At 43.7% G+C, this 26622-nt stretch overlaps 1 protein-coding gene across 3 annotated transcripts in view; it reads left to right on the top strand.

Moving 5' to 3' along the window:
* MGAT5B (alpha-1,6-mannosylglycoprotein 6-beta-N-acetylglucosaminyltransferase B) overlaps positions 1–26622 on the top strand; it is a 312928-nt gene that overhangs the window by 256488 nt on the left and 29818 nt on the right. For 2 of the 3 annotated variants that reach the window (XM_053294465.1, XM_053294464.1), the window contains exons 12-14: positions 9963–10118; positions 19782–19928; positions 20663–20779. In XM_053294465.1, coding sequence (XP_053150440.1) covers positions 9963–10118; positions 19782–19928; positions 20663–20779 — 420 coding nt within the window. The remainder of the gene's footprint in view (positions 1–9962; positions 10119–19781; positions 19929–20662; positions 20780–26622) is intronic. The other variant, XM_053294466.1, reaches the window with a different exon arrangement.

The raw sequence follows: 26622 nt of genomic DNA, 5'->3' as shown, positions 1-26622 counted from the left end.
CCCAGAATTAATGAAGGCCTGGGTAAGCTAATGGTTCTTTAGAAAATGAAGCAAATTATGCCATGGCTAGGCTGCATCATGGTGAAGAGATGAGAAAGACAAAAGGATAAGGGGAAAGCAATTTGGAGAGCTTTGAGCCATGCATTGTGTTTCCAGTAGTATGGAGCTGAACATTCTCACTGAAGAATTTTGGACTCAGATTTGGGGTGGTGGTCAAAATTTGGCCTGGCCAAAACTGGGGTATGATTTTATGGAGGCCCAGGGAATGCTAATAAAGTTTCAGGGGCAGCTTCCTGCTGGATGGCAGCAGACGGCGGTGCTTTTCTCCTTTATTTTTTTCTTCACTTCCTCTTGGGCAGTGGCTACAGCAGTGGCAGTGTGAAGGTTTTCTTGGCAGACTACTCCTGCTAGCTGCCATGAGTTTCTTCCCAGAATCCATTGGGAGTCATGGCATTGTATTATTCCATGAGGGCTTTTGGGAAAATAATGGTGGTTACCATTACTAAAATTGTTCCCTCATTTCCACTGCCTGAAGATGGAGTAGGGGGCAACCTTAGTTCACATAACTTCTTGTGCTTTAAATTTAAATTGCTGTGAAGGAGCATTCATGAAGAGGGGAAAAACCCTTCAACCAATGGCTGTAGAAGAGACTCTTACATTGACCCTTATGTTCCAGGACAGACTTGAATGACTAGCCCTCCAAAGTGCCCTTTAAAGCACCTGAATAATCTTACTACACATAAATACACTTTATGACAGAGCATTTCATTTAAATAAATTTTTGTTTGGTGGGGGGAGTTGTGAATACTCACCGTCTGTGGTACTTTAACTGCTCCGTTGTCAAGACATTATCTATCTGTTTCCACAGTAATGAAAAAGCCATCCTGAGATTTTGACATAATTTACATTCTGCCATCTGAGAGCTTTTTAGTTTGTTGTCATTAATACAGAAGAACTAATTCTCATTCCTCCTTGCTTCTCTCTGTGCACCATAATGGGATTTCCAGTTACAGGTACAGTATATAGCAACCCATTTGAAACAATGTGTATGCCCAACATATTATGGCAGCAATGCTTTTTGCATCTATTATTCAGATTTGAATATCCAGAATTTCCACTTTGATGAAATTGTGCTTATTTGAATTATTACATTCTCAGAGATTTGAATAATGTTATTCAGCAACTTTTCTTTCATTCACCTTGCCACTCATTACTAAATCAAACCAGATTGTTGGTTTATTGTTCCAGTTGTAGTGGCACAAGGAGCACTCACTACAAGTTCACCACACCCATTGGTTATATATAAATAGAGATGCTCTGCTACCACTACATGAAGGTTATGGGCACAGGGGTGGTCCCTTGGCCGCAACCCAATGATATCAACCACCTGATGTCAGCCCTGACAAAATCAAACATTTATAGAAATAGAATGCATATTACATCAAATCCCTTAATTAAAAACCACAGAACAACCAATTTAGCAAGACCTGCAAGCAAACCAGTCCAGAAACCTTAGAATGATAATCGGGCAATGAAAAAACACATAACATATTATTTGCTATCATGTTCTGTTATTATCCCCTGCTAACTGGGCAAAGAGGCACGTTTTACCGTGGTGATTCTGTTTATCGAGCAGGGGGAGAGTAACTGGCCCTTTCCACCCCCAGCACAGTACCTCCAGTGACTGTTGCTGGTATCTATCTTGTGTTTCTTTTGAGATTGTGAGCCCTTTGGGGACAGGGATCCATCGTATTTATTTATTATTTCTCTGTGTAAACCGCTCTGAGCCATTTTTGGAAGGGAATAGAAATCAAATTAATAATAATAATAATTATTATTATTATTATGTATTTCCCATTCACTTATAAGAGTCGGTCATCTTTTATAAAGAAGCTTTGATAACCAAATCATTTAAAGAAGTATAATTAAAATGCCCTCCTGAAAAAAGGAGTGTGTGTGAGTTTGCGCGCACATGTGCATGCACGTGCGTGTATGTGTCTAAGTTAATCACTTCTAAAAGCACTTGAAACAAAGAATTAATTTGCTTGAAATATGTTAATGATATCAAGTGCCAAGATTATATATAAACACGATACATGTATTTAACAAGTGCTCCCTGTAAGAATCTTATCTATTATGAGAATCTAACATCTCAAATGAATATGCTCCACTTTAGCCTTCTGATATAATATAAACCTTACTTTTCTCCCACAGACAATTACCTCCCATTTGGGCTTTTCATTTGTCTATTAAAAAGAAAGCAAAGGAAGAACATATGGTACTCATTTATGTGACAGGGCAGACCACTTACTGATAGCTCAAAGGTCTCTTGTAGACAAACTCTTACTGACCAGATTCACGCTACATAATATTTTGTGGAGAGAGAAGGAACAAGCAAAAACCTCTCAAACATTTATCTGAACAGCATCAGCCTTCAGAGTGAGAAATAAAACTCATTCTTGAGAGTCAATTCCGATCTATGGAAATGATAAAGATATTTTCACCGCAAGGCATGTTGGGACAATTTGATGTACTGTTGGATGGAATAAAGACTTGGGCAACTTTTGTGGGTTTCCACTCTTGTATGGTTTGTGGGTTGGTGCAGCCCTCTTTCCTGTTTGTTCTTCATCTCCATCAATTTCTCCTTGGACAGGCTAGGCTTGAGCATGCATGAATACATGTCTCTGAAACATTTCACAGTTCAATGATGTCACTGTGTTATGTGCCAGAGGCCTTCCTATTTGCAGGGCAAGACTGAGCACAGCCCAGATGTGCTCCAAGGCAGTGTTAGGTTTTGCTACACTTATGATTGTCTACACCAGGGATTCTCAACATTGGGTCCCCAGATTTTATTGGACTTCAATTCCCATAATCCCCAACCAAAGGCAACTGGGGCTGGGAATTATGGGGGTTGAAGTCAATAACATCTGGGGACCCAACATTGAGAATCCCTGGTCTACACCCACTATATCTTCTCCTCTTTCTTGTCCACCATCAATCTGATTAAACAATCCTATTACACCTTCCTGGTTCACACAAAATCTAGGAATCCTCTGCACCTCTTTTCAGCCTTAGATACCTTGATAAGGCCTGCCCTCTTCCTTCTTCTCTTTCTTTCTGTCCTCAAGATTTATTTATTTTTGCCTTCTTCATTGCCCACACTAAACCATGCATTCAGCTCTCACTTCTTCTGTCACCCTTCCTCTTCCAATGCTCACTCCTCCCTCACCTCCCTCAACCCTTACTTCTTCCCCCTGCTTCAATGAGTGGACTCCCCTGTTGCCCTCATCTAATCCCTCCACATACCACCAATTCTATCCACTCCCAACTCCTGGTTCCCATCTCCCCTGCCATTATTTTTCTTCTCCGCCATTGGAGCTAGGACCCTGTCAGCATCAGCTCTCAGCTGCAATGTCTCATAGTGACCACTGCGGGGGTGGTGGTGGTGGTTAGGGTCATGGATAAAAGTGCTGGACTCCTCCCCTCTTTGTTCTTCCAGTGTTAATTTCCTTTTTGTCTCTCCAGAGAAGGCTGTTTGTTTTTGGTTTCTCTCCCCTTTCAGCCTTAAGCTCAGCTTTCCTATTTGTTTGTAACTTCCAAATAAATCCTTGTAGTTCTTCAATAGTAAAGAACTGTCTCAAGACCTCTTGCTTTGCTGCTTTCTTACCAAACTGGTTTTGCTTTGCTATTTGGGGATTGAACTGCCATTCTTCCCCTATAAAAGGGTATGAGGCCCAGAAGCCAGTAAATAAAAGAGAAAATCCTAGAGAATTAAATAGAAAGCAAAGCAAAGAGAAAAGCTTTGAAAATGGAGACAGCACAAGGATTCCAGATGACTGAAAAGTTGCAAGGTCCTCAGTATGATCTCTGGTCTTTCAAGATGGAGATGCTCCTCAAGAGTCATGGACTTGGCAGTGTTCTTCACACCCAGCATCCTGCAGATGCAGGAAAGGAGCAGAAAGAATGGGACAGAGCAGGTGAAAATGCATCAGAAATTATTTGCTTGGTGGTGAGTGACCTAATCTTAGTGCATCTAAGAGACAAAGAAAATGTGAATAATATGTGGGAAACTCTGAAGGGATTATATAAAAAGGAGGTTTCCAATTTGTGGTTTCCAAAGTGCATCTAGCAAGAAAACTGAGCAATGAAAGACTTAGAGAAGGAGAAAGTCTGTCCAAGCACATAAATGAAATGTTAGAAATACCTAAGCAACTGCAAGCTTAAGGGGTGGTCATGCCAGATGCAGTTGCAATAGGATTGCTGTTGAATAGTTTGCCACATTATTTTGATGGTGTGACTAGTGCCTTAGACGTCAAGGAGGATACAGACTTACAATTTGTAATTAACCGACTAGAGGACTTTGATTTGCGCAGAAGGGATGATAAGCAACTAAAGAAAAATGAAGAAAATGCATTTAGAACCTTGCAAAGAAATAAGAAATTGTGGAAGCCTCAAACACTTGCAGAATAAGTGTCCTAAGAATAAAGAGTTTGCGGACAAAAGGCAAGCAAAGCAAAGCTGCAAAGAGAATGAGTCATCTGGGAACACAGAGTACAGAACTTACAGGCATTCAGGGACTAAAGCTAATAAGCAAAGGACATACCTTGTAAGAACAGATGAAGTTTTGGAAGCTAAGTCTGAGAAATGCAGCAGGGGCATTTGCATTGACTCAGGTGCTACAAGCAACCTGATTAGAGAAAGGGAGAGATTTATAAACCTAGATACAAGTTGTAAAATCCCTATATATTTAGCAGATGGTAAACTGATGTATACAGAAGGGAAAGGACCTGCACAGTTGCTCTGCAAACTGGAGAAAGGAGAAACCATTGATTAACAAATCGAAGGAGCTTCGTATGTGCCTACTCTAGAAACGAGTCTGATGTCTGTAAAATATGCTACAGAAAGGGGCTATGAAGTAAAATTTAAAGGAAGGCACTGTTTCAATACTCATAAACAAGAATTGCTTATGAAAGTAGTTTTACAAGAGAATGGATTGTTTGAAGTAGAATGTGTGGCTGAAAAGGCCAAAACTGTGAAGGAATGCACACACAAAGGATGTCTGAATTTGTGGCACAATAGGTTAGGCCATAGGGATGCCAAAATGATATGTCAGGCTGAAAAGTTGGATTTGGTAAAGGATCTAAAAATAGCCCCCTGCAGCACTGACTCAAAGTATGCATGCTGTATAAGAGCAAAGGCAACATGGCCTGTTTTTCTTCCACGCAAAGAAAGAGAAACAGCGCATGCTTTGGATCTGATTCATAGTGATGTTTGTGGATCTATGAAAGTTAATACATCCGGAGGGAATAAATATGTTCCTACTTTCATTGATTACTATTCTAGATACACGTATACTGTACATACCTGTTTAGTGAAAAGAGACAAGTAAATATGTTGCAAGAGTGAACAACAAGTATGGGAGAAAGCCACAGATCCTCCACACTGACAATGGTGGCAAATACACTGGGAATGATGTCATAAGATTCACCAAAAGACTGTTCCTTATATTCCAGAGCAAAATGGAGTGGCGGAAAGAAAGAACCATTCTCTTATGGAAAGGACGAATTGCATGCTTGTAGATACTGGTTTGGCTACTAAATTTTGGGGAGAGGCAGTGATGACTTCCACTTACCTGCAGAACAGATTGCCAACAAAGGCCACAGAAACAACACCACATGAGTTACGGCATGGCAACAAGCCCACTTTGAGTCATAGGAGGGTTTTTGGATCTAAAGCATACACCTATATACCAAAAGCAAAAAGGACCAAACTCAACTCTATATCTGAGGAAGGAATACTTGCTGGCTATTCCATAGGATGTAAAGGATATATGATTTTAGATCTTGCCACAGAAACAATTAAAATATGCGGTGTAGCATTCTTCAGTGGAAATGAAAAACCAACCACTAGTGAACAGTGAAACTTAGAGCCCAATTTTCAGTTGGAGAAAGAATCAAGGCAATATGATCAAAAGGAAAGATCCACTGTAAGTTTTACACCTGGCAGTGATTCAGCTGATGACTAATGAATGCTGATGATGAACAAAGGGTGTGACGTTCGACATGACAATATAAAGGAATTCTGGCTAAGAAACTTTCCTACACTGCAAAGGGAGAAAGGTTTCAAGAACCAAGCACATGGAAAGAAATTGATAACTGGCCTGCAACTGAAGCACAAAACTGGAAGGAAGCTGTGAAAGAAAAAATGGAATCATTGCACAAAAATGACACATGGACATTCACAGAGCAACCTGAGGGAAGAAGGACTGTGGGATGCAAGTGGATTTTTAAAATTAAGAAAAATGCGGAAGGAGATGTCTAGTGTTACAAAGCGATACTATTGGCAAAGGGATTCTTGCAAATATATGGGGAAGATTATGATGAGACATTTGCTCCCATTCCAAAACACACTTCAGTGATGACACTCCTAAGCATTGCAGCAGCAAAGAAAATGCAAGTGGATAACATAGATGTGAAAACTGCATTTCTTCATGGAGATATCAAAGAAGATATTTATATGGAGCAACCTTGAGGATTTGTGGAACCTGGTAGAACAAAATACATTGAAACAAAATATCATGTGTGGATTGCACAGGAAAGGGGACTTGTGATGTATTGTCCAAGTGAACAAATGTTAGCAGATGTGCTAACTAAGCTGTTGCCCAGGGATCATTTCAAAACCTTGAGAGAGAAGTTGGGAATCATAGACAGCAGCATGGGCCGATGAAAAGGAGTGTTGGAGCTAGAACCCTGACAGCATTGGCCCTCAGCTGCAATGTCTCATAGTGACCACTGCGGGGGAAGGGGGGTTGGGTTGGGTTAGGGTCATGGATAAAAGTGTTGGACTCCTCCCCTCTTTGTTCTTCCAGTGTTAGTTTCCTTTTTGTCTCTCCAGAGATGGCTGTTTGCAGGGGCATAGCAAGGTTGGAGTGGGCCCAGAGACAAGATTCTAAAATGCCCCCCCCCCACTGAAGCTCAGCTCATTAAGTAAAGAAATCTTAAATGAGGCTGAATAGTGGTGACAAAAAGCATAGTTATATATATGCCACAATAGAACATCATCTTAAATTATTTTTTAAAAGGTTTTGTAAATTGTGGATGATGCAAGTAATTTAATGGTACTAGAGAAGACATGCTGCTCTGGTAGCTCCAGGTCTTAACACTCACATCAGTTTCAGAGGATGAATACAACTGAAGGAAGCCGGGGGGGGGGGGCGGTGTGCGGCTGGGGAAGTCAGTCGTGTGACTTGCCTGGGGGGGGGCCAAGGCAGGGCCCCCCCAGACAACTGTCTCCCCTTGCCCTATTATAGTTACGCCCCTGGCTGTTTGTTTTTGGTCTCTCTCCCCTTTTAGCTCTAAGCTCAGCTTTCCTATCCTTTTGTAACTTCCAAATAAATCCTTGTAGTTCTTCAATAGTAAAGAACTGTCTCAAGACCTCTTGCTTTGCTGCTTTCTCACCAAACTGGTTTTGCTTTACTATTTGGGGACTGAACTGCCATTCTTCCCCTACGTCCACCATATCATCAACCTTTGTTCCTCCCCTGGCTTCTTCCTACAGCATTCATTCAGACAGCCACTGTCTCCCATCTTCTCAAAAAAACCATCCTTTGACAGCTACTGCCCAATCTCCTTGCTACCATTTGCCTGCTGCAATGTGTTGTTTACTCCACTATCTGGACTTCTTTCCGCCAACTCTGCTCTTGATCCCCTCCAATCTGGCTTTTGCTCCCTGCGCTCCACTGAAAGTGTCCTTGCAAAAATCATCAGTTATCTCCAGTCCTCACTTCCAAACTGAAAAGTCTCTATTCCATCCTCATCCTTCTAGACCTCTCCACTGCTTTCAGTACTCTTGCTATTCTCTCTATATGCACTGACCCTGAATGATCTATCATATCCCATGGTTTTCAGTACTATCTATACACTGATGATCTTCAGCTCAAACTCTACCCCAGTTCTTTCTCCCTCTATCCAATCCTGCATCTCCAACTGCCTGCCTATCAACTTGGATGCTTCTTCATTATCTCAAGCTCAACATGTCCAAAACCGAATCCCTCATCTTTCCTCCTACACCCTCTGTCTGCACCCCTGACTGCTATGTGTGCATAGGGAAGCCTAGTGACCCCTTTGGGGGTTTGTTTCGGAGCCTGGAATAGCCATTCTGGAATCCCAACTGGAAAGAGTCAGCAGAATCTGGACATGGAAATCAGGGTCCCCTCAAAACTCTTTGTAGCTGAATTCAGTAATTCCTCCCATTTCACGTCCACACTGCCTAGTCCAGGGTTTCTTAACCTTGGGTCCCCAGATGTTGTTGGACTGCAACTCCCAGAATCCCCAGACATGGCTTTTGTGGCTGGAGATTCTGGGAGTTGTAGTCCAACAACATCTTGGGTCCCAAGGTTAAGAAACCCTGGCCTAGTCGGTTTGGTTCACAGTCAGCTTACTAATCATCCTGGTAGTTGGTGCATAATTTCATCACAAATGTCAGGAACCACTGCACATGTATGTGATTTTCTTTATCAGCTGTAATACCAAATTAGAGACCTGCAGACATTTGAACATATCAAAATCCATCAGTGATCACTAAGATTGGCAGTAGCAGATGTACTACTTCTAGAACTGCTTGAGGCACATGCTGCAGCAGACAGTGGAAATGGATAAGTGTTATCAAGGGCTTTCTCCCCCAACCCCCATTAAATCCCTGATCCTCTCAGGCCGTGAAAATTAATCAAAAGTTCTGTGACCAAGAAGAGCTTCATTTCACTGCTGGGCTTCCATAAACTCCAGCTCTGGATTGCCACTTGTGCCTCTGCCCTCCAATCACAATTTAATTTGATGAGCTTTGTTCTTTTAAAGCTGTGGAAGGTAAAGCGATCAGGTGAGGGAGGGGGGGATGGAGAGAGGCCTATTCTGTGAAGAACAATGCTGACCACAGTTGAATTCAAAGAGGAAGCTGCTTCTCTTGTGGAGAATTTATGCTGGCAGGGAACAGAGATCCTTACTTGGAAGCATTGTGTGACATGTATTGATCTGCAAGCCTATTCATTTGATAGAGCAATAATGAAGTCCTTACAAGCAATGTGCAATTCTTAAAAGGCAACATCAAATAAGCTCCAGAGTTAATCAACCTAATGCAAACTGCATTCCCAAAAGGAAAAGTGCTATCAAGCTGCAAAATACCTATCTTCTTTTAGTTCCTTTAAAAATCTTTCTATTTTCCCTCCAACATTGCAATCACATAAAGGAAAAACCATTGTCTCCACTTCTCAGGCTCCTGGTTTTCCTAGCTGTGGAAGATCAGGAGGCCACCTTCGCCTCCTGTCTAATATGAGGGCCTTGCTAATGTTCCTCTGGGGGATGCATTTGATGTGTCATTTGCAGAAATGCCAGGCTGAAAGTGCCTCCCGTTCACTCCCTTTGCTACCCTGGCTGGTGAAATTGTTGTGGTGAAGGATGGGAAGTTGCGTGCTGTTATGTAATATCAAGAATAATTCCACTGACAACAAGCCAATGAAAACCTGTTTCTGGCAGGTATTTTTCTAAAACAAGGTAACCTGTCAGAATAGGCAAATGTTCTAAGGATAACTGATCCCAGCCATCAGAGCTTCTTGGCCAGAATGGATCCGTGCTCTGCCTTGTTTGACAAATGTAGTTTGTGCTGGTGGATGGGACTTCCATCATGTAGCCAGCTACACCCTCCCCACCCCAGCGGGGATTGTGTGAATGACATCATTATCTTGGTAAATTTTGAACCGGGAACCTCACAGCTCATTCTCTGGTTGGTCTTCTGTCGTGTGTGCCAGGGGTACAAGAATATTTGCTTCTTTCTGTGTTTTGGTTAGAGACAGTTGCCAAGTGCAGATGTCATTAACAAGATGTATGTAGTTGGACTGAGTTGGAGTGTTCTGCTTGCAAAATCTGAATGTTGCGTCTGGCTGGCATATATGAACTTTTTCCCTTCCTCAGGGCAAAGAGAATTTTCTAGCTATCCTTAACAAGTACATGGAGATCCACGGCACTGTTTACTATGAAACCCAACGTCCACCTGAGGTCCCGGCTTTTGTGAAGAATCATGGTCTTCTGCCACAACATGAGTTCCAGCAACTGCTGAGAAAAGCCAAGGTATTTGCCTCCAGCAAAAAAGCATCACCTCAGTCCTTTGTGCCCAAACCTCCAAAAATTCTGCATGAAGGAAAAACCCCTCCTGCAATAAGAAGAGATCAGCCTGTTATGATGTTATATTAGGAACAGTTTATGCAATTATGCTTAATTTGCAGCCATCCTGGCTGCAGAACGTGCCTTGTCAAGGCAAGCAGATGACTTTGCATGGATTAGGGAACTGATAATGCAACAGAAGTAATACTGGGACAGCAGAAGCCAACAGAGCCCTACAACATACAAGTTAGTCATTTCCACATTTGACATCGTACACTTTTGCCCCCACTCCCTGAAGGAAGACACAGACACAGATGGATGGGGTAACCAGGGACCACAGCTTTATTCAAAACACACCTATCTTCAACCACCTGGGCGGGGGGTGGGGGGAGATGTCTTTAACTGCCCCAGCTGCAGTGGAAATGCACAGGTAAGGGGGAGCACAGCTAATTAATATTAATTGGAGACATGGAGTTAAAGTTCCAAATAAAGTAGTTTATTTGGAAAATCCATCAGAGAAAGGTTAAGACTAGGGGTGAGCATGAACCATTCAATCGCAAATCAGTCTGCCACGAACCGGGCTGGTTCGACGGTTTGATCACAAACCGGATCAACCTCCAGGAGAGATGGGCTGGTCTGCAGTCAAACCGAACTGAGCCCAGTCCATGGTGGACTGGTTCAACGGTTCAAGGGGCTATGCTTATAAAGGGGAATCAGGTGAGCATTCCCATTTACAAGCAAAGGGGGATGTTGGCTTTAATAAGGCTTCTAAAGGGTGGCCAAGGAGGCAGCGAGAGGGTACTTTTTAAAAGTAGATGTAAGGTGCTTGCTGGTCTGGCGCTCCCCTCAACAGCGGATAGGTGGAGGCCAGGTGAGTACCAGAGCTGTGCCACTGCCGTGCATGGGCTGCTGGGTGGAGCACCACTGCAACTGGAAGCTGTCTAGAGTGGTGGTAGCGCCAGTAAGGATCTGCTTATTTACTTTTAAAGGTGCCTCTCACCACCCACCAGTGCCACCCCCAACAGCCCTCAAACCGCCAAACTAGTTCACGGTTGGGCTGAACTGGTTTGTAGACCAGTGGTTCAGTCTGAATTGGGACCAAACCATGAACCATCTATCTGCGCACACCGCTAAGACAAAGTGTAGTCAGAGAGGGGATTCTGTTGCTCACTAGCTCTACCCCTAGTGCCCCTAGATGTCAATAAGGTTGCTGGTGCTAAGGGTCGATTGCCATCAGGAGCTGCATCTACTACAACAACTAAAGAACTTCTGCTCCCAGCCTTGTCTTGGATGGATGACACTACCTTGGTTCTGAGCACTGAGTCAGGATTATTCTGGTCCTTTTTCTTCATTGCTAGCATGCCTGCTGTGTGCTAGGAAGCTCATAGCCTTGCCAGCCTGTTGCTGGTCAACTCTGAGATGAGCATCTCTGAGTTGGTTGGTTGGTTCCCAGGGCTGACTCCCTTCCCCGCCCTGCAAGCTGCATCAGCCACATGGGTTCATTCTGGAAAGCATCCCATCACCTTGGATGTTGCCTAAAGGTACTCATAGTCCCCATGTTCACTGTAGCTGCCACTTGTGACCTGTGAACGTGTAATTGTTCAACATCCATCACAGAGTAGCTAAAAAATATTTCTACTCAGCCCGTGAAGGTAACTGTCTAATGCCACTCGGTCTTATTCTGGGTCGGTCAAGAGGCATCTGACTTAGCAGCAGCACCTTGCAGTAGGAAGAGGCCCATAGGGAGGGTCTACTTATGGTGAGCCACTGGCCACCCTGCTCAAGCCTCCAGAAGGCAATCGAGTCTCCTTTCCCAGGGTGGGAGCAAACTATACTCCTAACCACAGGAGGCAGGTAGAGCGAGATTATTGGCATAATTCTGCAGGAAATCTGAACAATTCAGCAAGTGGCCAAATTTGGGTGGGTGTGGGGAAGACTGTTAGGGAAGAATTCCAAAATTCAAAGGGCCCTTCATAACCAGATCTTTGCTCCATGTGACTAGCTACCCAGAAGTGGAAGCCTCTCACAGCATGTTGGGGGAGAGGAGCCATGCCTAGCCTACCAACCTGGGTAGCTTTATCATGTGTGCGATTATTCAGAAGGAAGCCCCACTCTGTAAAATGGGATTGGCTCCCAAGTAGCGTGTATTGGATTGGAGTGGTGCTTCCCCACCGCCCCCAATGGACTCCTTATGTGTTACTGAGGAAGCTCTTACTCTTTTGCTCTGAGCAGCTCATGGGCTTGTGAATGGTCCATTTCTGCAGTTGGTAATAAAAGGCTGATAAAACTGCTTGTATGAAATTAGCGTAATAGAATTAGAAGGGTAAAGTAGAGCAAAAATGGCTTGGGGAAAGTATAATCTCCTGGTGGAAACAGATAGCTAAAGATCTTACAGATGGATCATACTCCCAACTATGAGAGTATAGTTCCTGCTGCCCACAACCTTTTTGCTATCTTGCTAGTGAGTCAACAAAGCATATAATTGCAAAAAAGAATTTATTAGATTAATTTTGTTTTCTCTCTGTGAACATATGCAATTCTCAAATGTATATATTATTTGCTATGATATGCTAATTTCTTTAGCCACATTGGTTTATAAGCACAGGAGTATATATATTTTTAATCCAAACTAGGGCTATAGAGTGAAAGGAGCTCACTTCTCACTTGCAAATCTTTCCTTTCAAATTTACAATCTTGCTCCTCATATCCTATGACTATCTATATGTGTACCAGTCAGCAAAAGTTAACCACATTATCTGGCTCCAAAAAGACCTTTGGTTGACTATTGCTTGCTTGTGCCCAAGATCTTTGGACCTTCCAATCCAATCCATCAACATTATCTCATCAAAGCATTCAAGAGTGGCCCCTGACATTGTGGCACCTGAAGTGGGGTGCCAAATTCTTCCTCACCCCAACTACCCTGGTGGAGGGCAGCTCCTATTCAAAACGGACTTGTGTAAGCTTTGAAAGTGGAATGCGGGTATGGCAGGGAGATGAGAAGGTTGCCAGCAGCCTCCTCTTTTCTCCTCATGCTTCTTGCCAGATTTTCAAGGGGTATGAGGAGAAGAAGTGTTCCTTGCAAAGTTTGCAAGGGTCAGAGTGGTCCTGAAGACCTGCTCCAGTGGCAGCAGTGGGGACCATCTTGCCATCCTGCTGGTGCCCCAGTAATTTGCCATGTGAGGCAAGTGCCTTGCCTTGTCTCATGAAAGGGTCGCTCCTGAAAGCAGTCCATGTCCTGATTAGCCTCGACCTCTTGCCACACTTATAAGACAATCCTACACAGGTTTACCTGCAAGCAAGCCCCATTGAACTCAGTGGATCTTACTCCCAATAAGTGTACTTAGGATTGCAGCCTTAAATTAGAAATGTTGGTTACTCGTGCTTTCTGTTGCATTACAAGCAAAACAAAACATCCCAACTCTCTATTGTTGGCTGTATAGTTGAGGGCTCCCCCTCCCCACTAAAATCCAAGACTGAAAAGGAAGACAGCTCATGCCAATGCCAGGGCCTCTGGCCACTGTAGAAACAGGTCTGTGAAATGGTTTTGGTGTCCCTGGTCATGGAATCATTGAATAATGTTGCCACTTTTCTAAGGCAGGCTTCTTAGGCAGGCTTTTCCAGAGCTCATGTTTCAGTCTAAGCCTTACACATACCTGGATAGAATATACCACTAAATTCCCTTGGTCTGCCCATATTGTATTTGTGGCACTGGCCAAGCTGAAGATGTTGCACACTGTTTGCTAAAGTGCCTGTAGTATGATTGTCTGAGAGAGAGAAAGGTTTGCCTGCCCTTCTGTATAGGCCAGTTTTCTACAAATAGTGAATGATGTGGCTGTTAATTGCACAAGTGATTTCTTGGTTTAAGATTTCCCTGAGTAGTACACTTAACCCTCATCCAGATTTTGGGGTGGATTTCCACCCCCAGCTGCGTAAAGGGCATAAACAAGCAAACCACTTCACTCCCAGCTATGCTCTTGTTGTCCAACTCTTACCTGCACACTGGTACACACTATATCCACAAGTATGGTGGCTCACCAGTTATGATATTTATGTTATTTTAAAAAAATATGGTACAAGGTAGAAAACCACCCCAAAATGAATGGGCTTTCTATGATGGGATGGTTTCTATCCCATTCTCATGTTAAGTCAATTGAAAGAAAAACCACCCCCCAAATGAATGGAATTCCTCTGGTGAGGTGGTATCTATCCCATGCCCATGCTAAACTCTTTGGGATTGGGGAGAACACCCTGTTTCTCTTTGGAAACTTTAGTTTTGTTTTCCTTGATGATGATAGTGTCTCAAAACCAGTCTGAGGCACTGAATAGTTCTGTGCTCTCGGGTTAGGACAGATGAAACTAATCCCTCCCACAATATCAGACTGAGTGTTTGGAACAATTAAAGCATTTGGAAGCATCTGACCTCGCAGAAGCAGGAATTTTAGCCACTAGAACAAAGCCAAAAGGGTCACAGCAGCAGCAACCACAACAACATGTCAGCTTCAGTAAGCCTGGCATCAGTGGATCAACCATCCATTGTACATCTCTGGTCTTTTCCCACTTCTCCTAGTGGCATACAGCCCAGGGGTGGGAGTGGGGGTTGGAGCTTGGTTCCAGGAGGAAAGAGCAAGATGTAGAGAAGTGGGATGTGTGGCACTGAGCAGTCTGCTGAACCTCACTCACCTGCCAGTGAGAGTACTGAGATAATGGATTACATGAGAAGCAGAAATGGCAAAAGGTGGTCTACAACCAGTCTATCACTTGCCCACTGCACAGTGGTGAGGTGGGATCAGGATCCTCTGGTGGGAGGCCAAAACAAGAGACATTTAGTCCAGCAGTGGAAGGCAGTGAGTGAAGCAACTTCCTCCCCTACAATCTGAGGGGGGGGAGGGAGGGAGAGGGAGAGAGAACCATCATAAACTCTGAGGGAGGAATCCAAATACTGCCTGAAGTCCTGAAGAGCCACTGCCAGTTTGAATAGACAATGCTGCTCTAGAATAGATGGACTGATGTCCTGACTCAGTAGGCAGTGGCTTCCTATGTTCCGATGGAAGCATCTTGACCGAACAGAACTGAAAGTATATCTTAGCTTGCTAGTCCTGGCTGGTGTGTTTCCTGCCAGTCATGAAGTGCTGCAGGGGCTGTGGGCAGTACATTTGAGGCCCTCCTATTTCTGTGCCATGATGCAGCTGATATGATTTGAGGACATCACAAGTAATTTAAGGTTCGATTACAAAGATTCATGATGAGTGATTGCCAAGCTGGCAACCATTAGAGGAATCTGGACCTTGTTTGTGCAGTAGCTGCAGCACAGCTACATTCCTGGGTCTCACCAGCAGCTGGTGAGCAGTTGTTAGATTTCCAAGACGCTGTCCCTTCTGGCAACACATGCCAAGCAAGCCAAAGAAGTACATGTTGAAAATATGATGGTGCTATGATGGAAAAACATCCTACCCACTGACAGGAGATGTTGGCCTTGGGAAGCAAGCTGAAGGACTGCAACAAAAACAAGTAGGCCTGCAAGTTGTGCAGCAATGTGTACAGCCATGGAACAACTTTTGGGGTGGCTTCAGGTGAATTGCCCCTCTACATGCACTCCAAAACCTTCTTGAAGCATGTGTAGAGGGGTGATTCTGATGAGCATCCCAATCACTCAACTAAAGGATGTGCCAAGAGCGCATTGGCACATCCACCAGTGACATCAAGGCAGGTGTGTTCTTGCCACAGACCTGGTGTTCTCATGTGTGCAGGGCAATGTTTATCTGAACCTGCCCTCAGAGAATTGTAGTGAGTGATAAGCTTTCTTCCGATTGTATAGCTGGCACAGGATCTCCTGAGCAAGGAGGACCTGTGTAAGGACCTCTCCTGATTAAGGACCTGTGTAGGCACCATGAGGCACAACAAGCCAGACATACCCCCAAAGATGCAACCACATCCACAAAGGGAAGCCCTGTCATCTGTGTTTGTCTTGGATGGACAGAAGGTGTTGGTATTATTTATTTATTATTGATTTGATTTGATTTGAGTTGTATACCGCCCATCCAAAATGGCTCAGGGCGGCTTACGATTAAAACAAACCACTAAAACAGTAAAGAGCTAAAACAAATAAAAAAATAATATAACAATTTAAAAACATTTTAAAACAACAATTAAACAATTACAGTGATTAAAACCCCCGAAATCGGGTGTTTTAAGTTTAAAATAAACCAGATATTAAAACCCCCAAAATTTAGGAAGCGGAGAAAGCTTGGGTGAAAAGATGGGTTTTCAGGTGTTTTTTGAAAATTGCCAGAGATGGAGAGGATTGTATCTCAGCAGGGAGTGCATTCCACAGTCTTGGGGCAGCAACCGAGAAGGCCCGTCTCTGTGTAGCCACCAAACGAGTTGGCGGTAACTGGAGACGGACCTCCTCAGATGACCTCAATGGGCGGTGGGGCTCATAATGAAGAAGACGCTCTTTTAGATACCCAGGGCCTAAGCTGTTTAGGGCTTTGTAAGATATAACTAGCACTTTGTATTTTGTCCGGGAATCTATTGGCAGCCAGTGTAACTCCATCAGTAAAAGAGTAACATGGTCTCTCCGAGATGACCCAGAGACCAACCTGGCTGCCGCATTCTGAACCAACTGAAGTTTCCGGACTACATACAAAGGCAACCCCACGTAGAGCACATTACAAAAGTCAAGTCTGGAGATTACCAACAGATGTACCACAGTTCTGAGGTCATTGATCTCGAGAAACGGGCGCAGCTGGCGTATCAGCCGGAGCTGATAGAAAGCACCCCTGGCCACCGCCTCAACCTGAGAAACCAGGGAGAGGTGTGAATCTAGAAGTACTCCCAGACTGCGAACCGGTTCCTTTTGGGGAAGTGTCACCCCATCTAGAACAGGCAGATCAAAATCGTCTCCAGAGTTCTGACCCCACACAATAAGTACCTTCGTCTTATCTGGATTCGGCTTCAGTTTATTCTCCCTCGTCCAGCCCATTACTGCTTTCAGGCAGGCATTTAGGGAGGATATGCCAGCTCCTGAAGAAGTTGACATGGAGAAGTAGATCTGAGTGTCATCAGCATACTGGTAACACCCAGCTCCAAATCCCCTGATGATCTCTCCCAGCAGTTTCATGTAGATGTTAAAAAGCCTTGGATAAAGTACGGAGCCTTGAGGGACACCATACTTAAGCTCAGATTTCAAGGAGCAACAGTTTCCAATCAACACCATCTGGAATCTATCCAAGAGGTTGGAGCGGAACCACTGTAAAACAGTGCCTCCCACTCCCAACCCCCTCAGATATTCCAGAAGGATACTATGGCCAATAGTATCGAAAGCCATCGAGAGATCCAAAAGGACCAACAGAGTCACACTTCCTCAGTCAATTCCCAATTGGAGATCATCCATCAGGCTGACCAAAGCAGTCTCCACCCCATAGCCTGCCCAAAAGCCAGTTTGAAATGGGTCTAGATAATCAGTTTTCTCCAAGACCACCTGGAGCTATGTACCCAGGAAGGGTGTGCCCAGGACAGCTGACAAAAAACCAAGAAAAAAATGCATTGACTGTGGGTTATTGGCTTGTAGAACGCACTTGACCAGCTCCCAGATTGCCTTTAGGTCAGTCATAGTGCGTCCTTTCAGCCAAAATGCTTAGAACTGGGGTTTGGAATATTCATTTTTCTTTGCTAATAGCTCACATTCTCAGTGAGTCATGCATGGCACAGGGCACCAAGCTTGGGATGTGGGGGTCACTGCTGCACTCCCCTGGAGTGAAATGTTAAATTATTGTGGGTTCTATGGCCTGTAAAAGTTGGGGGGCATCCAGTGTAACCAATGGGAGTAGGTAGTAACTTGGGAGCAGGAAGTTCTGCTCGTATGTAAAAAAAACAACCCATGACTCTAGATGAGGGTTAATAATCCTCCCCACTATGTTTAGGTGGGGCTTATAATGGCTTGTAATGGTTTTTCTAAAGCTACCATTTTTAAAAAAACTAAAATTAAGTGATTGATGACAATGACAAAACTGCTTGTTGTTTAATGCTGAAAGTCAGCTATTGGAAATCTTAGGTGTAGACACAAATGCCCGATTATAGGGAGTTTATTGCCCCCAAGATGGTGGCCCTGTTGAAGAATGGCTCCTTGTGCAACCCTGCTCAACCACTTAACAAGAAGCTAAGAAGGCTATGAACAGGAATGGGTGGTAGGCACAAGAGGCCAAGAAGCATAAGGAGAAGGTCTCTAGGTTCACCTTAGCCTTAGCTAAGCCCCAAAGAAGCTATCAGAGGTTTGGGACCTGGTAAGGAATTTATTTGAAAGTATTTCTGTGCTATTACAGATAATAGTATAACATATTATTAGTAACAACAGTATAAAACAGTAGAATAACAACAGTTTATAGAACTAAAACAAAACCAACAAAACAGTACAGTAAAAAAAAAAAGAACAATGGGTTTACTCAGGGGTTCTCAAACTTGGGTTGCCGGATGTATTGGACTACAACTCCCATCATCCCCAGCCACAACAGCCTTCAGCCATTGGGGCTGAGGATGATGGGAGTTGTAGTCCAACAACATCTGGCTACCTAAGTTTGAGAACCCCCCTGGGCTAGTGAATGTTGATGTGGGCAGCAAACATGTGGCCCTCTGTCTACAAGTGGACCCTAAGGCACATTTTTTAGCACATGAACTTTTTTGAAAGTGGCTTCCCATATACTTTGGCGGGTTCTTCTTTCTCCCTGCAAGGTGCTTCCCATGCAAGGTGCTTTCCAGTGTGCCACCAAAAAAGCTTTTTGCTGTTTTGTCATGCTGAAGAATGTTGCTAAAAATAGCCATAATAACCCCCTTTGCACGTGTGCCTCTCTGTATGAGGGGAAGCATTGTACAGAAAGAAAAAAGCCTGTCACTGAAGTGTAAAGACCCTCTTGATCTCCTCAGAACTCCAGATTCCATATGAAAATGTGAGGAATTGTCTGGGCTTCCGTTCATAGTTGCAGGAATGTATAGTGTTTGAAAATATGATGGGCACCTGCTAAAGGATGAGAAGCAAGGACTCAATTAAGCAGAATACCAGATTCTGTTTTTCTGTTTTCACTGTTTCCTCCCATAATTTCTAAATCTTTATTATAAAGATTTTTCTTTTCCCCAGGGATTATGCATGCTTTCCCATGAGAGCAACAATGTCTCTGAATAAGAATATTGTAAAATAATGTGTGCAGCATGTTCTCAAACCTATAATCTGACATCTGGCGTATTCATGAAATTTATATGCAAATTGTTAATTAGTGAGTACCAATATATGCAAATTAGTAGAGGCTATCTGGCTCATGTGATAGTTTAGATACGTAACCCTCTGTGATAGAAACTAGTTCTCCACCCCTGGACTACTAGTAAGATTTTGAGCCAACAGGTTAAAAGAATGTCTAGGAAGGGCAAAGCAACAGTTTGGTGCATTGTTAGCTCCCACTACTAATTTCCATCCCTCAGAGCAAGTGATGGATAGTCAGCAGTCAAAAGGTATCCTAGAGCCCCAGCAATAGGCTGTAGAACACCTAATTCCAACCAGAGGACAAAGTAAATAACTGAAGTAGTGTGAAAGTCTGTAATTGCAAAGGATCACCAGAATCTCTAAATTTGCTTTCTCTGCAGCTCTTCATTGGGTTTGGCTTCCCCTATGAAGGCCCCGCCCCTTTGGAAGCAATAGCCAACGGGTGTGTTTTCCTGCAGGCTCGTTTTAAACCACCCCACAGTTCACTCAACCATGAATTCTTCAGAGGGAAGCCGACATCACGAGAGGCAAGTGTGCTTTGCTACTGTGCAACAAAGAGCCTAGAAATGGACCTGAGTTTTACTGGTTCAGGTCTTAATTAGGATATATTTCTAGAGTGCCTAATGATCCCCCACGCCTGTCCTGACACTCTCAGTGTGCCAGTCCATATGAGAACCAGTGCATTCTAGTGAACAGAAGATTTCAGAGGTTCAAATCTAGGCATTGTCATGGATGTTCTGAATGATCCTGAGCAAATATTTACCTCTCAGCTTCCATTCCCCATATGTGGACATAATTATAAAATCTGTATAACTATGTTTTTGTGGAATGAAGTCTAGTTAAATCAAAGATGTTTCACACGTTACTTTTCTGCTATAAAACAACAGTAAGAAAATCAGTATACTTTGCAACATGTGCATAGACAAATGCATAAATGTGTGTGTTGTGGGAGGCTGTTAGGGGCCATACATAAGCCAGTGGAATGGAAGGGTGGATTGGACTTGAATTTCATTTGTCCATGTCTGAATTTGTCTATTTCCTGCATAACTTACACATTTTTGTAAACTGACTGGACTCTTTCTATGTGTAAAACAATATTACAGGAACTCTAAATACTCAATCATACTGAAAGGGTACTCCTAGTATGAAGAGTTTTGCTACCCCTCCTGACCTTAACTTTTCTCTATGGTCTCTGAAATGTTTACTCGCAATTACAGTGCCCCCTGCAGGAAGTGCTAAATAATACATTTCCTTTCTGTAGGTGTCCTCCCAGCATCCCTATGCAGAGGATTTCATAGGGAAGCCTCATGTGTGGACAGTGGACTACAATAATTCTGAGGAGTTTGAAGCTGGCATCAAAGCCATCATGAGGACTAAGGTAACTACTGCTCAAACTTAGGGAAACAGTAATAGAAACTGAGCCTGTACTTCAGTGTTTTGCAGAACACTCCAAGGAGTAGAGTCAGCAGGAACGATGCCAGTTTGAGAATGATTGTGGGTTTGCAGGAAAAAATGTAGGAAAATATGATGCATTGCAGGCCTCTCTCCCCCACCCTCACAAACACAAATTATAGGACAGGTGGTCAGACCATCTGGATTAGAAGGTGTTAATTATTGAGTCAGTTGGAATTTTGGCTAAAAGTCTAGAAATGAAATAAATGTTTTCATTTTGAACTTCTTTCCAAAGTTTAAATTTTTTAAAGGTCACCCCTCCACACACCCACTTTAAAAACAAAACAAACAAAAAACCTGCTGCTGTTTAGTATCTCAGAATTTGGGAGGTTATCTCTTAAGTGACTTTCAAGTCACTCCTGGACGTCTCAAGGCTGCTTCCAACATTATCTTAAGATGCACATGAGCATCACGTGCATGGGTTTGCATCCAGCTATTTCACAGCAAAGATCTGCACTTGGCAAACTTTCTGCTGGCAATTCAGCTGCCAGAGTTTTGCCCAACTCATATCTTTGCCATATAACACTTACACAGCAAATAACACAAGTAAGTTTTCAAAGACACAAGGAATAACCTTTCTAAAGTGACTTTTGCAAGCTCTTTAAAGGCCGAACTGGACGTCATTATCAAAGTGTGGCTACTGCCAAAAACCACTGGCGAGCATCTTGGTGTTCTCCCCTTCCCAATATTTACTACAAGTTGTCTCATATTAGCCAACATACTTCACTGCATCCTGTAGGCATTGGAAGTGCTGCAAGAGCTGCTTTGTGCTAATAAAACTGCAGTTGATGCGAATGAAATTACACAAAAGGAGTTGTGCAATTGATGGCCATTATTTCCTATAGCTATCCATCATTCAACTCTCTGCAATTTTATGCATTGTGTAAGAACGCTCTTGCACGATTGCATCAAATGCAGTTTTATGAGCACACTGTAGTTCTTGTGGTACTGCTAATTCCTGCAGATCACTGCACAGAATGTCTGCCACTGTGATTTCATAATACCAGGTCAATTCTAACAGATGTTAAGGAGCAGGAAGGGGAAACCAAATGTATGGTGAGTCTTTTTGGCAGCTGCATGCTTGCCATAACATTGAGTTTAGCCCTAAGATATGGGATTAAGGATTGCATTTACAAATAAAAGTAATGTTAGCCACAGCCCTCTGTGTTAATACATTCATTCTCAGGAAAGTCTCTTTCAGCTTCTGGGCAATTTCTCAAATATTGCTCTACAGAGCCTCATCTATATCCTGAGTTATTAACACTGCCTGCCTGCTGCCCACCTTGCAAGTGCTGTAAAAGCTCTGGGTATTTTATCTTCCTAAATTTAATTATTCATTATTATTATTATCATTGGTATTTGTTTTAAGCCATTTAAGAGGAAAAGACCCACGTGCCCCCTTTAAAATATGAACATTGCCAACAAAAATTACAGGGGAAAGGACCTTCTGAAAAATGCAGCACCTGCTGTGTGATGTGGTTTCTCAAAGACGTTTAAAATGTATCTGTCATAAATATTTACCTCCCCAGCGGCAGAAGCCTTTCAAGTTGTCCAGATTATTAAAGTCAGTTCTCCTGGAGGGGAAAAATGTGCTGATCTCCATTTTGCTCACAATTTGCTTTGGGTGGGAGATGGGTGTCCCTGTTGTTGTAAAGTTGATATGCTGCAAAACAGTGTCTCCCTTAATACTTCCGTCTGACTCGGAAGGTTAGCAGGAGTCAGGAGGATTCAACTCAACTGTGTGGTTATTCAAAGGGAAGGTTTAGGGGCCAGTGAAGGCTGCTTCACACATTGTTGTAGCAAACCCTGGCTTGCCTCTAAGTAAACATTCATTAGGGAGCTATGGTCAGCCCCTATTTCTACAACAGTGCCATCTACATGACATATATGCATTTGCAAACATCTCTGTCACATTTACAGATTATGCTGTAGGTGTAGAAGGAAAATATCTTGCATATACACATTCAAAAGTAATGTGTGAACTCTCCCTGGATTCTCTAGAATATGCACAATATGAGATGAGTACGTGCCTCTTGTGCCGATGAGGGTCTGTGGCTGCTTTCATGGACACTAGCTGCTTCCACCTTGCAAGCAAGTCTTTGTATGGGATTCTTCTCTTCCTTTGTCTCCCATAATTAGAACACACTGGCAGTAGATACTCCACCCTTCCCCTAACAAAAGATTGTTAGGGCGTCTTCTAGGCTACAAGATTTGCACCAGTTAAAGTGTTGCAACGTGTGATGGTATGAGGCAACGGAAATTTCTCGGTATGCTTTTCAGTGCATCAAGACAGGGTTTGGGCCGTTCATATTGTCCACCACTCCAGCAAATTTTCCAGACAGGGGGTATCCATATTCCACCTCAATCGCATTCACTGCCCCTCCTCCTCCTCCATTTCAGTCCAATAGAGTCACGGACGGAGGGCATGGAGAAACGGTGACAGGACGAACTCTTTTTTAATTTTTTAAAAAAATCATCTTGGTGCCTTTGCCCAAAGCTGCCAGCAGGGGGAAGTGCAGCTTAATCTGCTCTGCTTTGCGCTAGCAAGAGCATAAGCTAAGGCCAAAAGCGGAAGTGAAACAGAGCGGAAATATCTTTTTTAAAAATACACATCAAATTGCAGAGACAAATCTGACCAAAAGCTAGAGCTGAAAGCTTAAATAAGAGTGAGAGGGTTTGTGCCCTTGCAGAAGAAACAGAGCTATTAGATAGATAGATAGATAGATAGATCTCAACAGATCTTCGATCTGCTTAATGAGCCATCCAATCCACAGCACACAAAAAAGGAGGAAATATGAACATGTCCAAAGCAGGAAGTATGAACATGATGAAAAACAAAAAGAAATGCGCTCGAAATCAAAAGCCAAAAGCAGATGAAAATCAGGTTGCACCTCTGCGCAAGAAGCCAGTTGTGGGGGGAAATTAATTTCACAGAAATATTATTTCATTAACGGGACAGAAAAGGGCTGTAAAAATCAACAAATGGTCCCATTGTGATTTGAACCCTCCACACCACATCACACTGCAACACATAAACGAGAGGGCAAGTTTCCTACAACGGAAAAACACAGCTACTTTCCTGCAACGAATATACAATGTTATAGGGCTACAACTCATCAATAAAATCCAAAACAAGGCATCAGAAATATGAATGGCACCCTGCTGACAGCACAGCAACCGCAATATCAAAACATGGGCAATACGGAGGGGCACTTAGTGGACACGTTGCAAAACTGTAGAAGCATGCAATCTGGAAAACACCCTGGAAAATGCCCTGATACAAACACAACTGCTTTGCTTCAGTTATATTTGGGCATCTGCAAGGGGATCAAGAAAACCATATAGTTCATATTACATGTATATCCCCTCCTTCCTCCACAGAGCTCAGGGCAGCATACCCAGGGCTGGTTCACACGATTACAGCAGTGTCCAGGAACCACTAAATCTAATGCTCTCATGGCATACACACTTCTAGGGATGTGCAAACAGGTTCGATGTCAAACATGTTCGACATCAAACCGGTTCAGTTCGACAGTTTAAGGTCGAACCGAACCACCCCCTGTTCGGTCCGACCCCAGACCGAACACCCCTGAATGTTCAGGGGGTTCGTGGACCATTTTAGTTTTTAAAAAAAATACCTTTACTCCCCTTGGGGGAGTTCCTGGAGGCAGCGGTGTGTGTGTGTGTGTCTGTGGAGGCCCCCCCCCAGCCTTCCTCACTCTTCGGCCTGTTTTCGGCCTTCACCCGCCACCCTATTATAGCTCCATGCCTGCCATACTGGCCCATATAGCTAATACTATATGGGAAGGGGGCTGGTAGTTGTGATGCAAAGGGCTCAGCTCCAGAATAGGACCTTACTCTGCCAATGCACCTCAGTTCATTCTGCATTCTGTCTTTAAAGAAAGAAAGTTGGCTCATTCACTCCCTTGCTTCATTCTCCAGCTTCCCTTCCATAGACCTGCTGTTTTATAGGAGTGCAGTGGAGTGACTAAGGTCAGAACCAGATGTTACAGAGAGCACATGGTTGCATCCAAATCCATCAACCCCATCATGTCTCCTCCTCCTTTCTTAATGAACTCTAGAAATACTAAATCTCCTCTCACTTTCAACTTCTCCCAACTCACAAGTGGCAGCCAATGAAGTGGAGCAGGGAAACTGGACGCACAGGGACACCATTGCATGCATTTGTGTTGCTAGGCATGATTTGAGGCAGTGGAGGAAGTGATGTGGGCCTGCTGTGTTCGGTGGCAGCTGCACATCCTCTGCAATGTCTAGTGCCAGCCTAAAGGACTGTGAACAAGCAAGTCCTTGGTTCATAGTTCACCTCCGCCATGAATCACAACTGGGGCTCAGGCCAGAGAAGTTTCTGCTGTCACCTTCCTTGCATCCTTCCTCTCCTTTATCTGTTTGCCTTTTATTTATTTGGAGCATTCTATAACACCCAAACATGCATCTCAAGACAGTTTACACAATTTATAATATAAAACACAAAAAATTAAAATACTTAAAAGCAATACGCACATTTAAAAACCATTTAAAAACTACTTGAAAGTAACCAAAAACAGGTGTGCCTTGAGAGTTTTTCTAAAGGCTGCCAAGGATGCTGAAGCTCCAATTCTAGCCAGGGGTGCATGCTGCCGTTTGTACCAGTTGCAGTTTCCAGACTACATACAAAGGCCCTGCTGATGCCTTTGCTCTGCAGTTGTGATATCACAGAATGGCATGGTACTGAGAGAGGAACCTGAAGGTTGTGTAATCTAAACAAAACCAGAATATTCCAGACCAAACACCCCAAACAAGCCAAGAGCAGACAGGACCAAGAGGCACTGTTCTAAGAAAAATAACACATTGCATAAAACAAAAAATAAAACAAAAAAGCAACACAGTACTGGAGATGGTAGCAGTTCTCCAAGTAGTCTGACCTGGGGAGAAATTGCTAGACACTTCTGCAAAACATCGTACCCAACTATATTCTGAACATACAATCACATCCCGGCAGGGGCGGAGCTATAACAAAGTTCCTCTTAGCATCTGCCCGCAAGTCGCCTCCAGGCTTTTTTGTGGGGTGGGGGTTGCCTCTAGGATTTCTCTAGGGCTGCTATGTGTTGCCCCTTCTCCACTGCCGCAGGCACCCGGCGATGCCCGCCCCCATGTGCCTCCCTTTCTCTCTCTGCCACAGACATGCAGGCAGCGTCAGCCTCCCTGACAGAGCAGCCCGGGGTAGGCTATCCTGCCGCCACTGCTCAGTAGGCCACTGCGCTTGCGTGACTGCCAGCTGAGTGGTCAGCACAACACTAGGCTGCCTTGCTGAACACTCAAATGGCCACTACGCCTGTGTGGTGGCCCACGAAGCAGTGGGGGAGGGCATCATCAGGGAGGTTGCTGTTGTGGACACAGTGGAGAAATAAGGGGCACCTCTGGGTTTGGGGGCACTGCCGGGGGGGGAACGCTTATGCCCTCCCTATGCCACTGCATTCATGGACAGAAACTCGGCCCTTCCTTACAGGTTGGACATATTTATTTTTTAATTCATTCATTCATTCATTTATTCATTCATTTATTTAACATATTTTTATACTGCCCCAAACCTACATCCCTGGGCGGTTCACAACACATAGTGCCCTACATCATGAAACAGCTTCCATTGTAAAAGCATCCACGCTGAGAGCAAAATGTTTTTGAGCACTGAATGCAGAGGCAAATATTTCAAGACATAATCCCACAGGCGAGAGGTCTCCTCACTGCCTTGCTTCAGGGTTCCTCTGCTGC

The sequence above is a fragment of the Hemicordylus capensis genome, chromosome 2 (assembly GCF_027244095.1).
Source record: "Hemicordylus capensis ecotype Gifberg chromosome 2, rHemCap1.1.pri, whole genome shotgun sequence".
NCBI lineage: Eukaryota > Metazoa > Chordata > Lepidosauria > Squamata > Cordylidae > Hemicordylus > Hemicordylus capensis.
The sequence above is the reverse complement of the archived record's forward strand: the minus strand, read 5'-3'. Positions and strand labels throughout refer to the sequence as shown.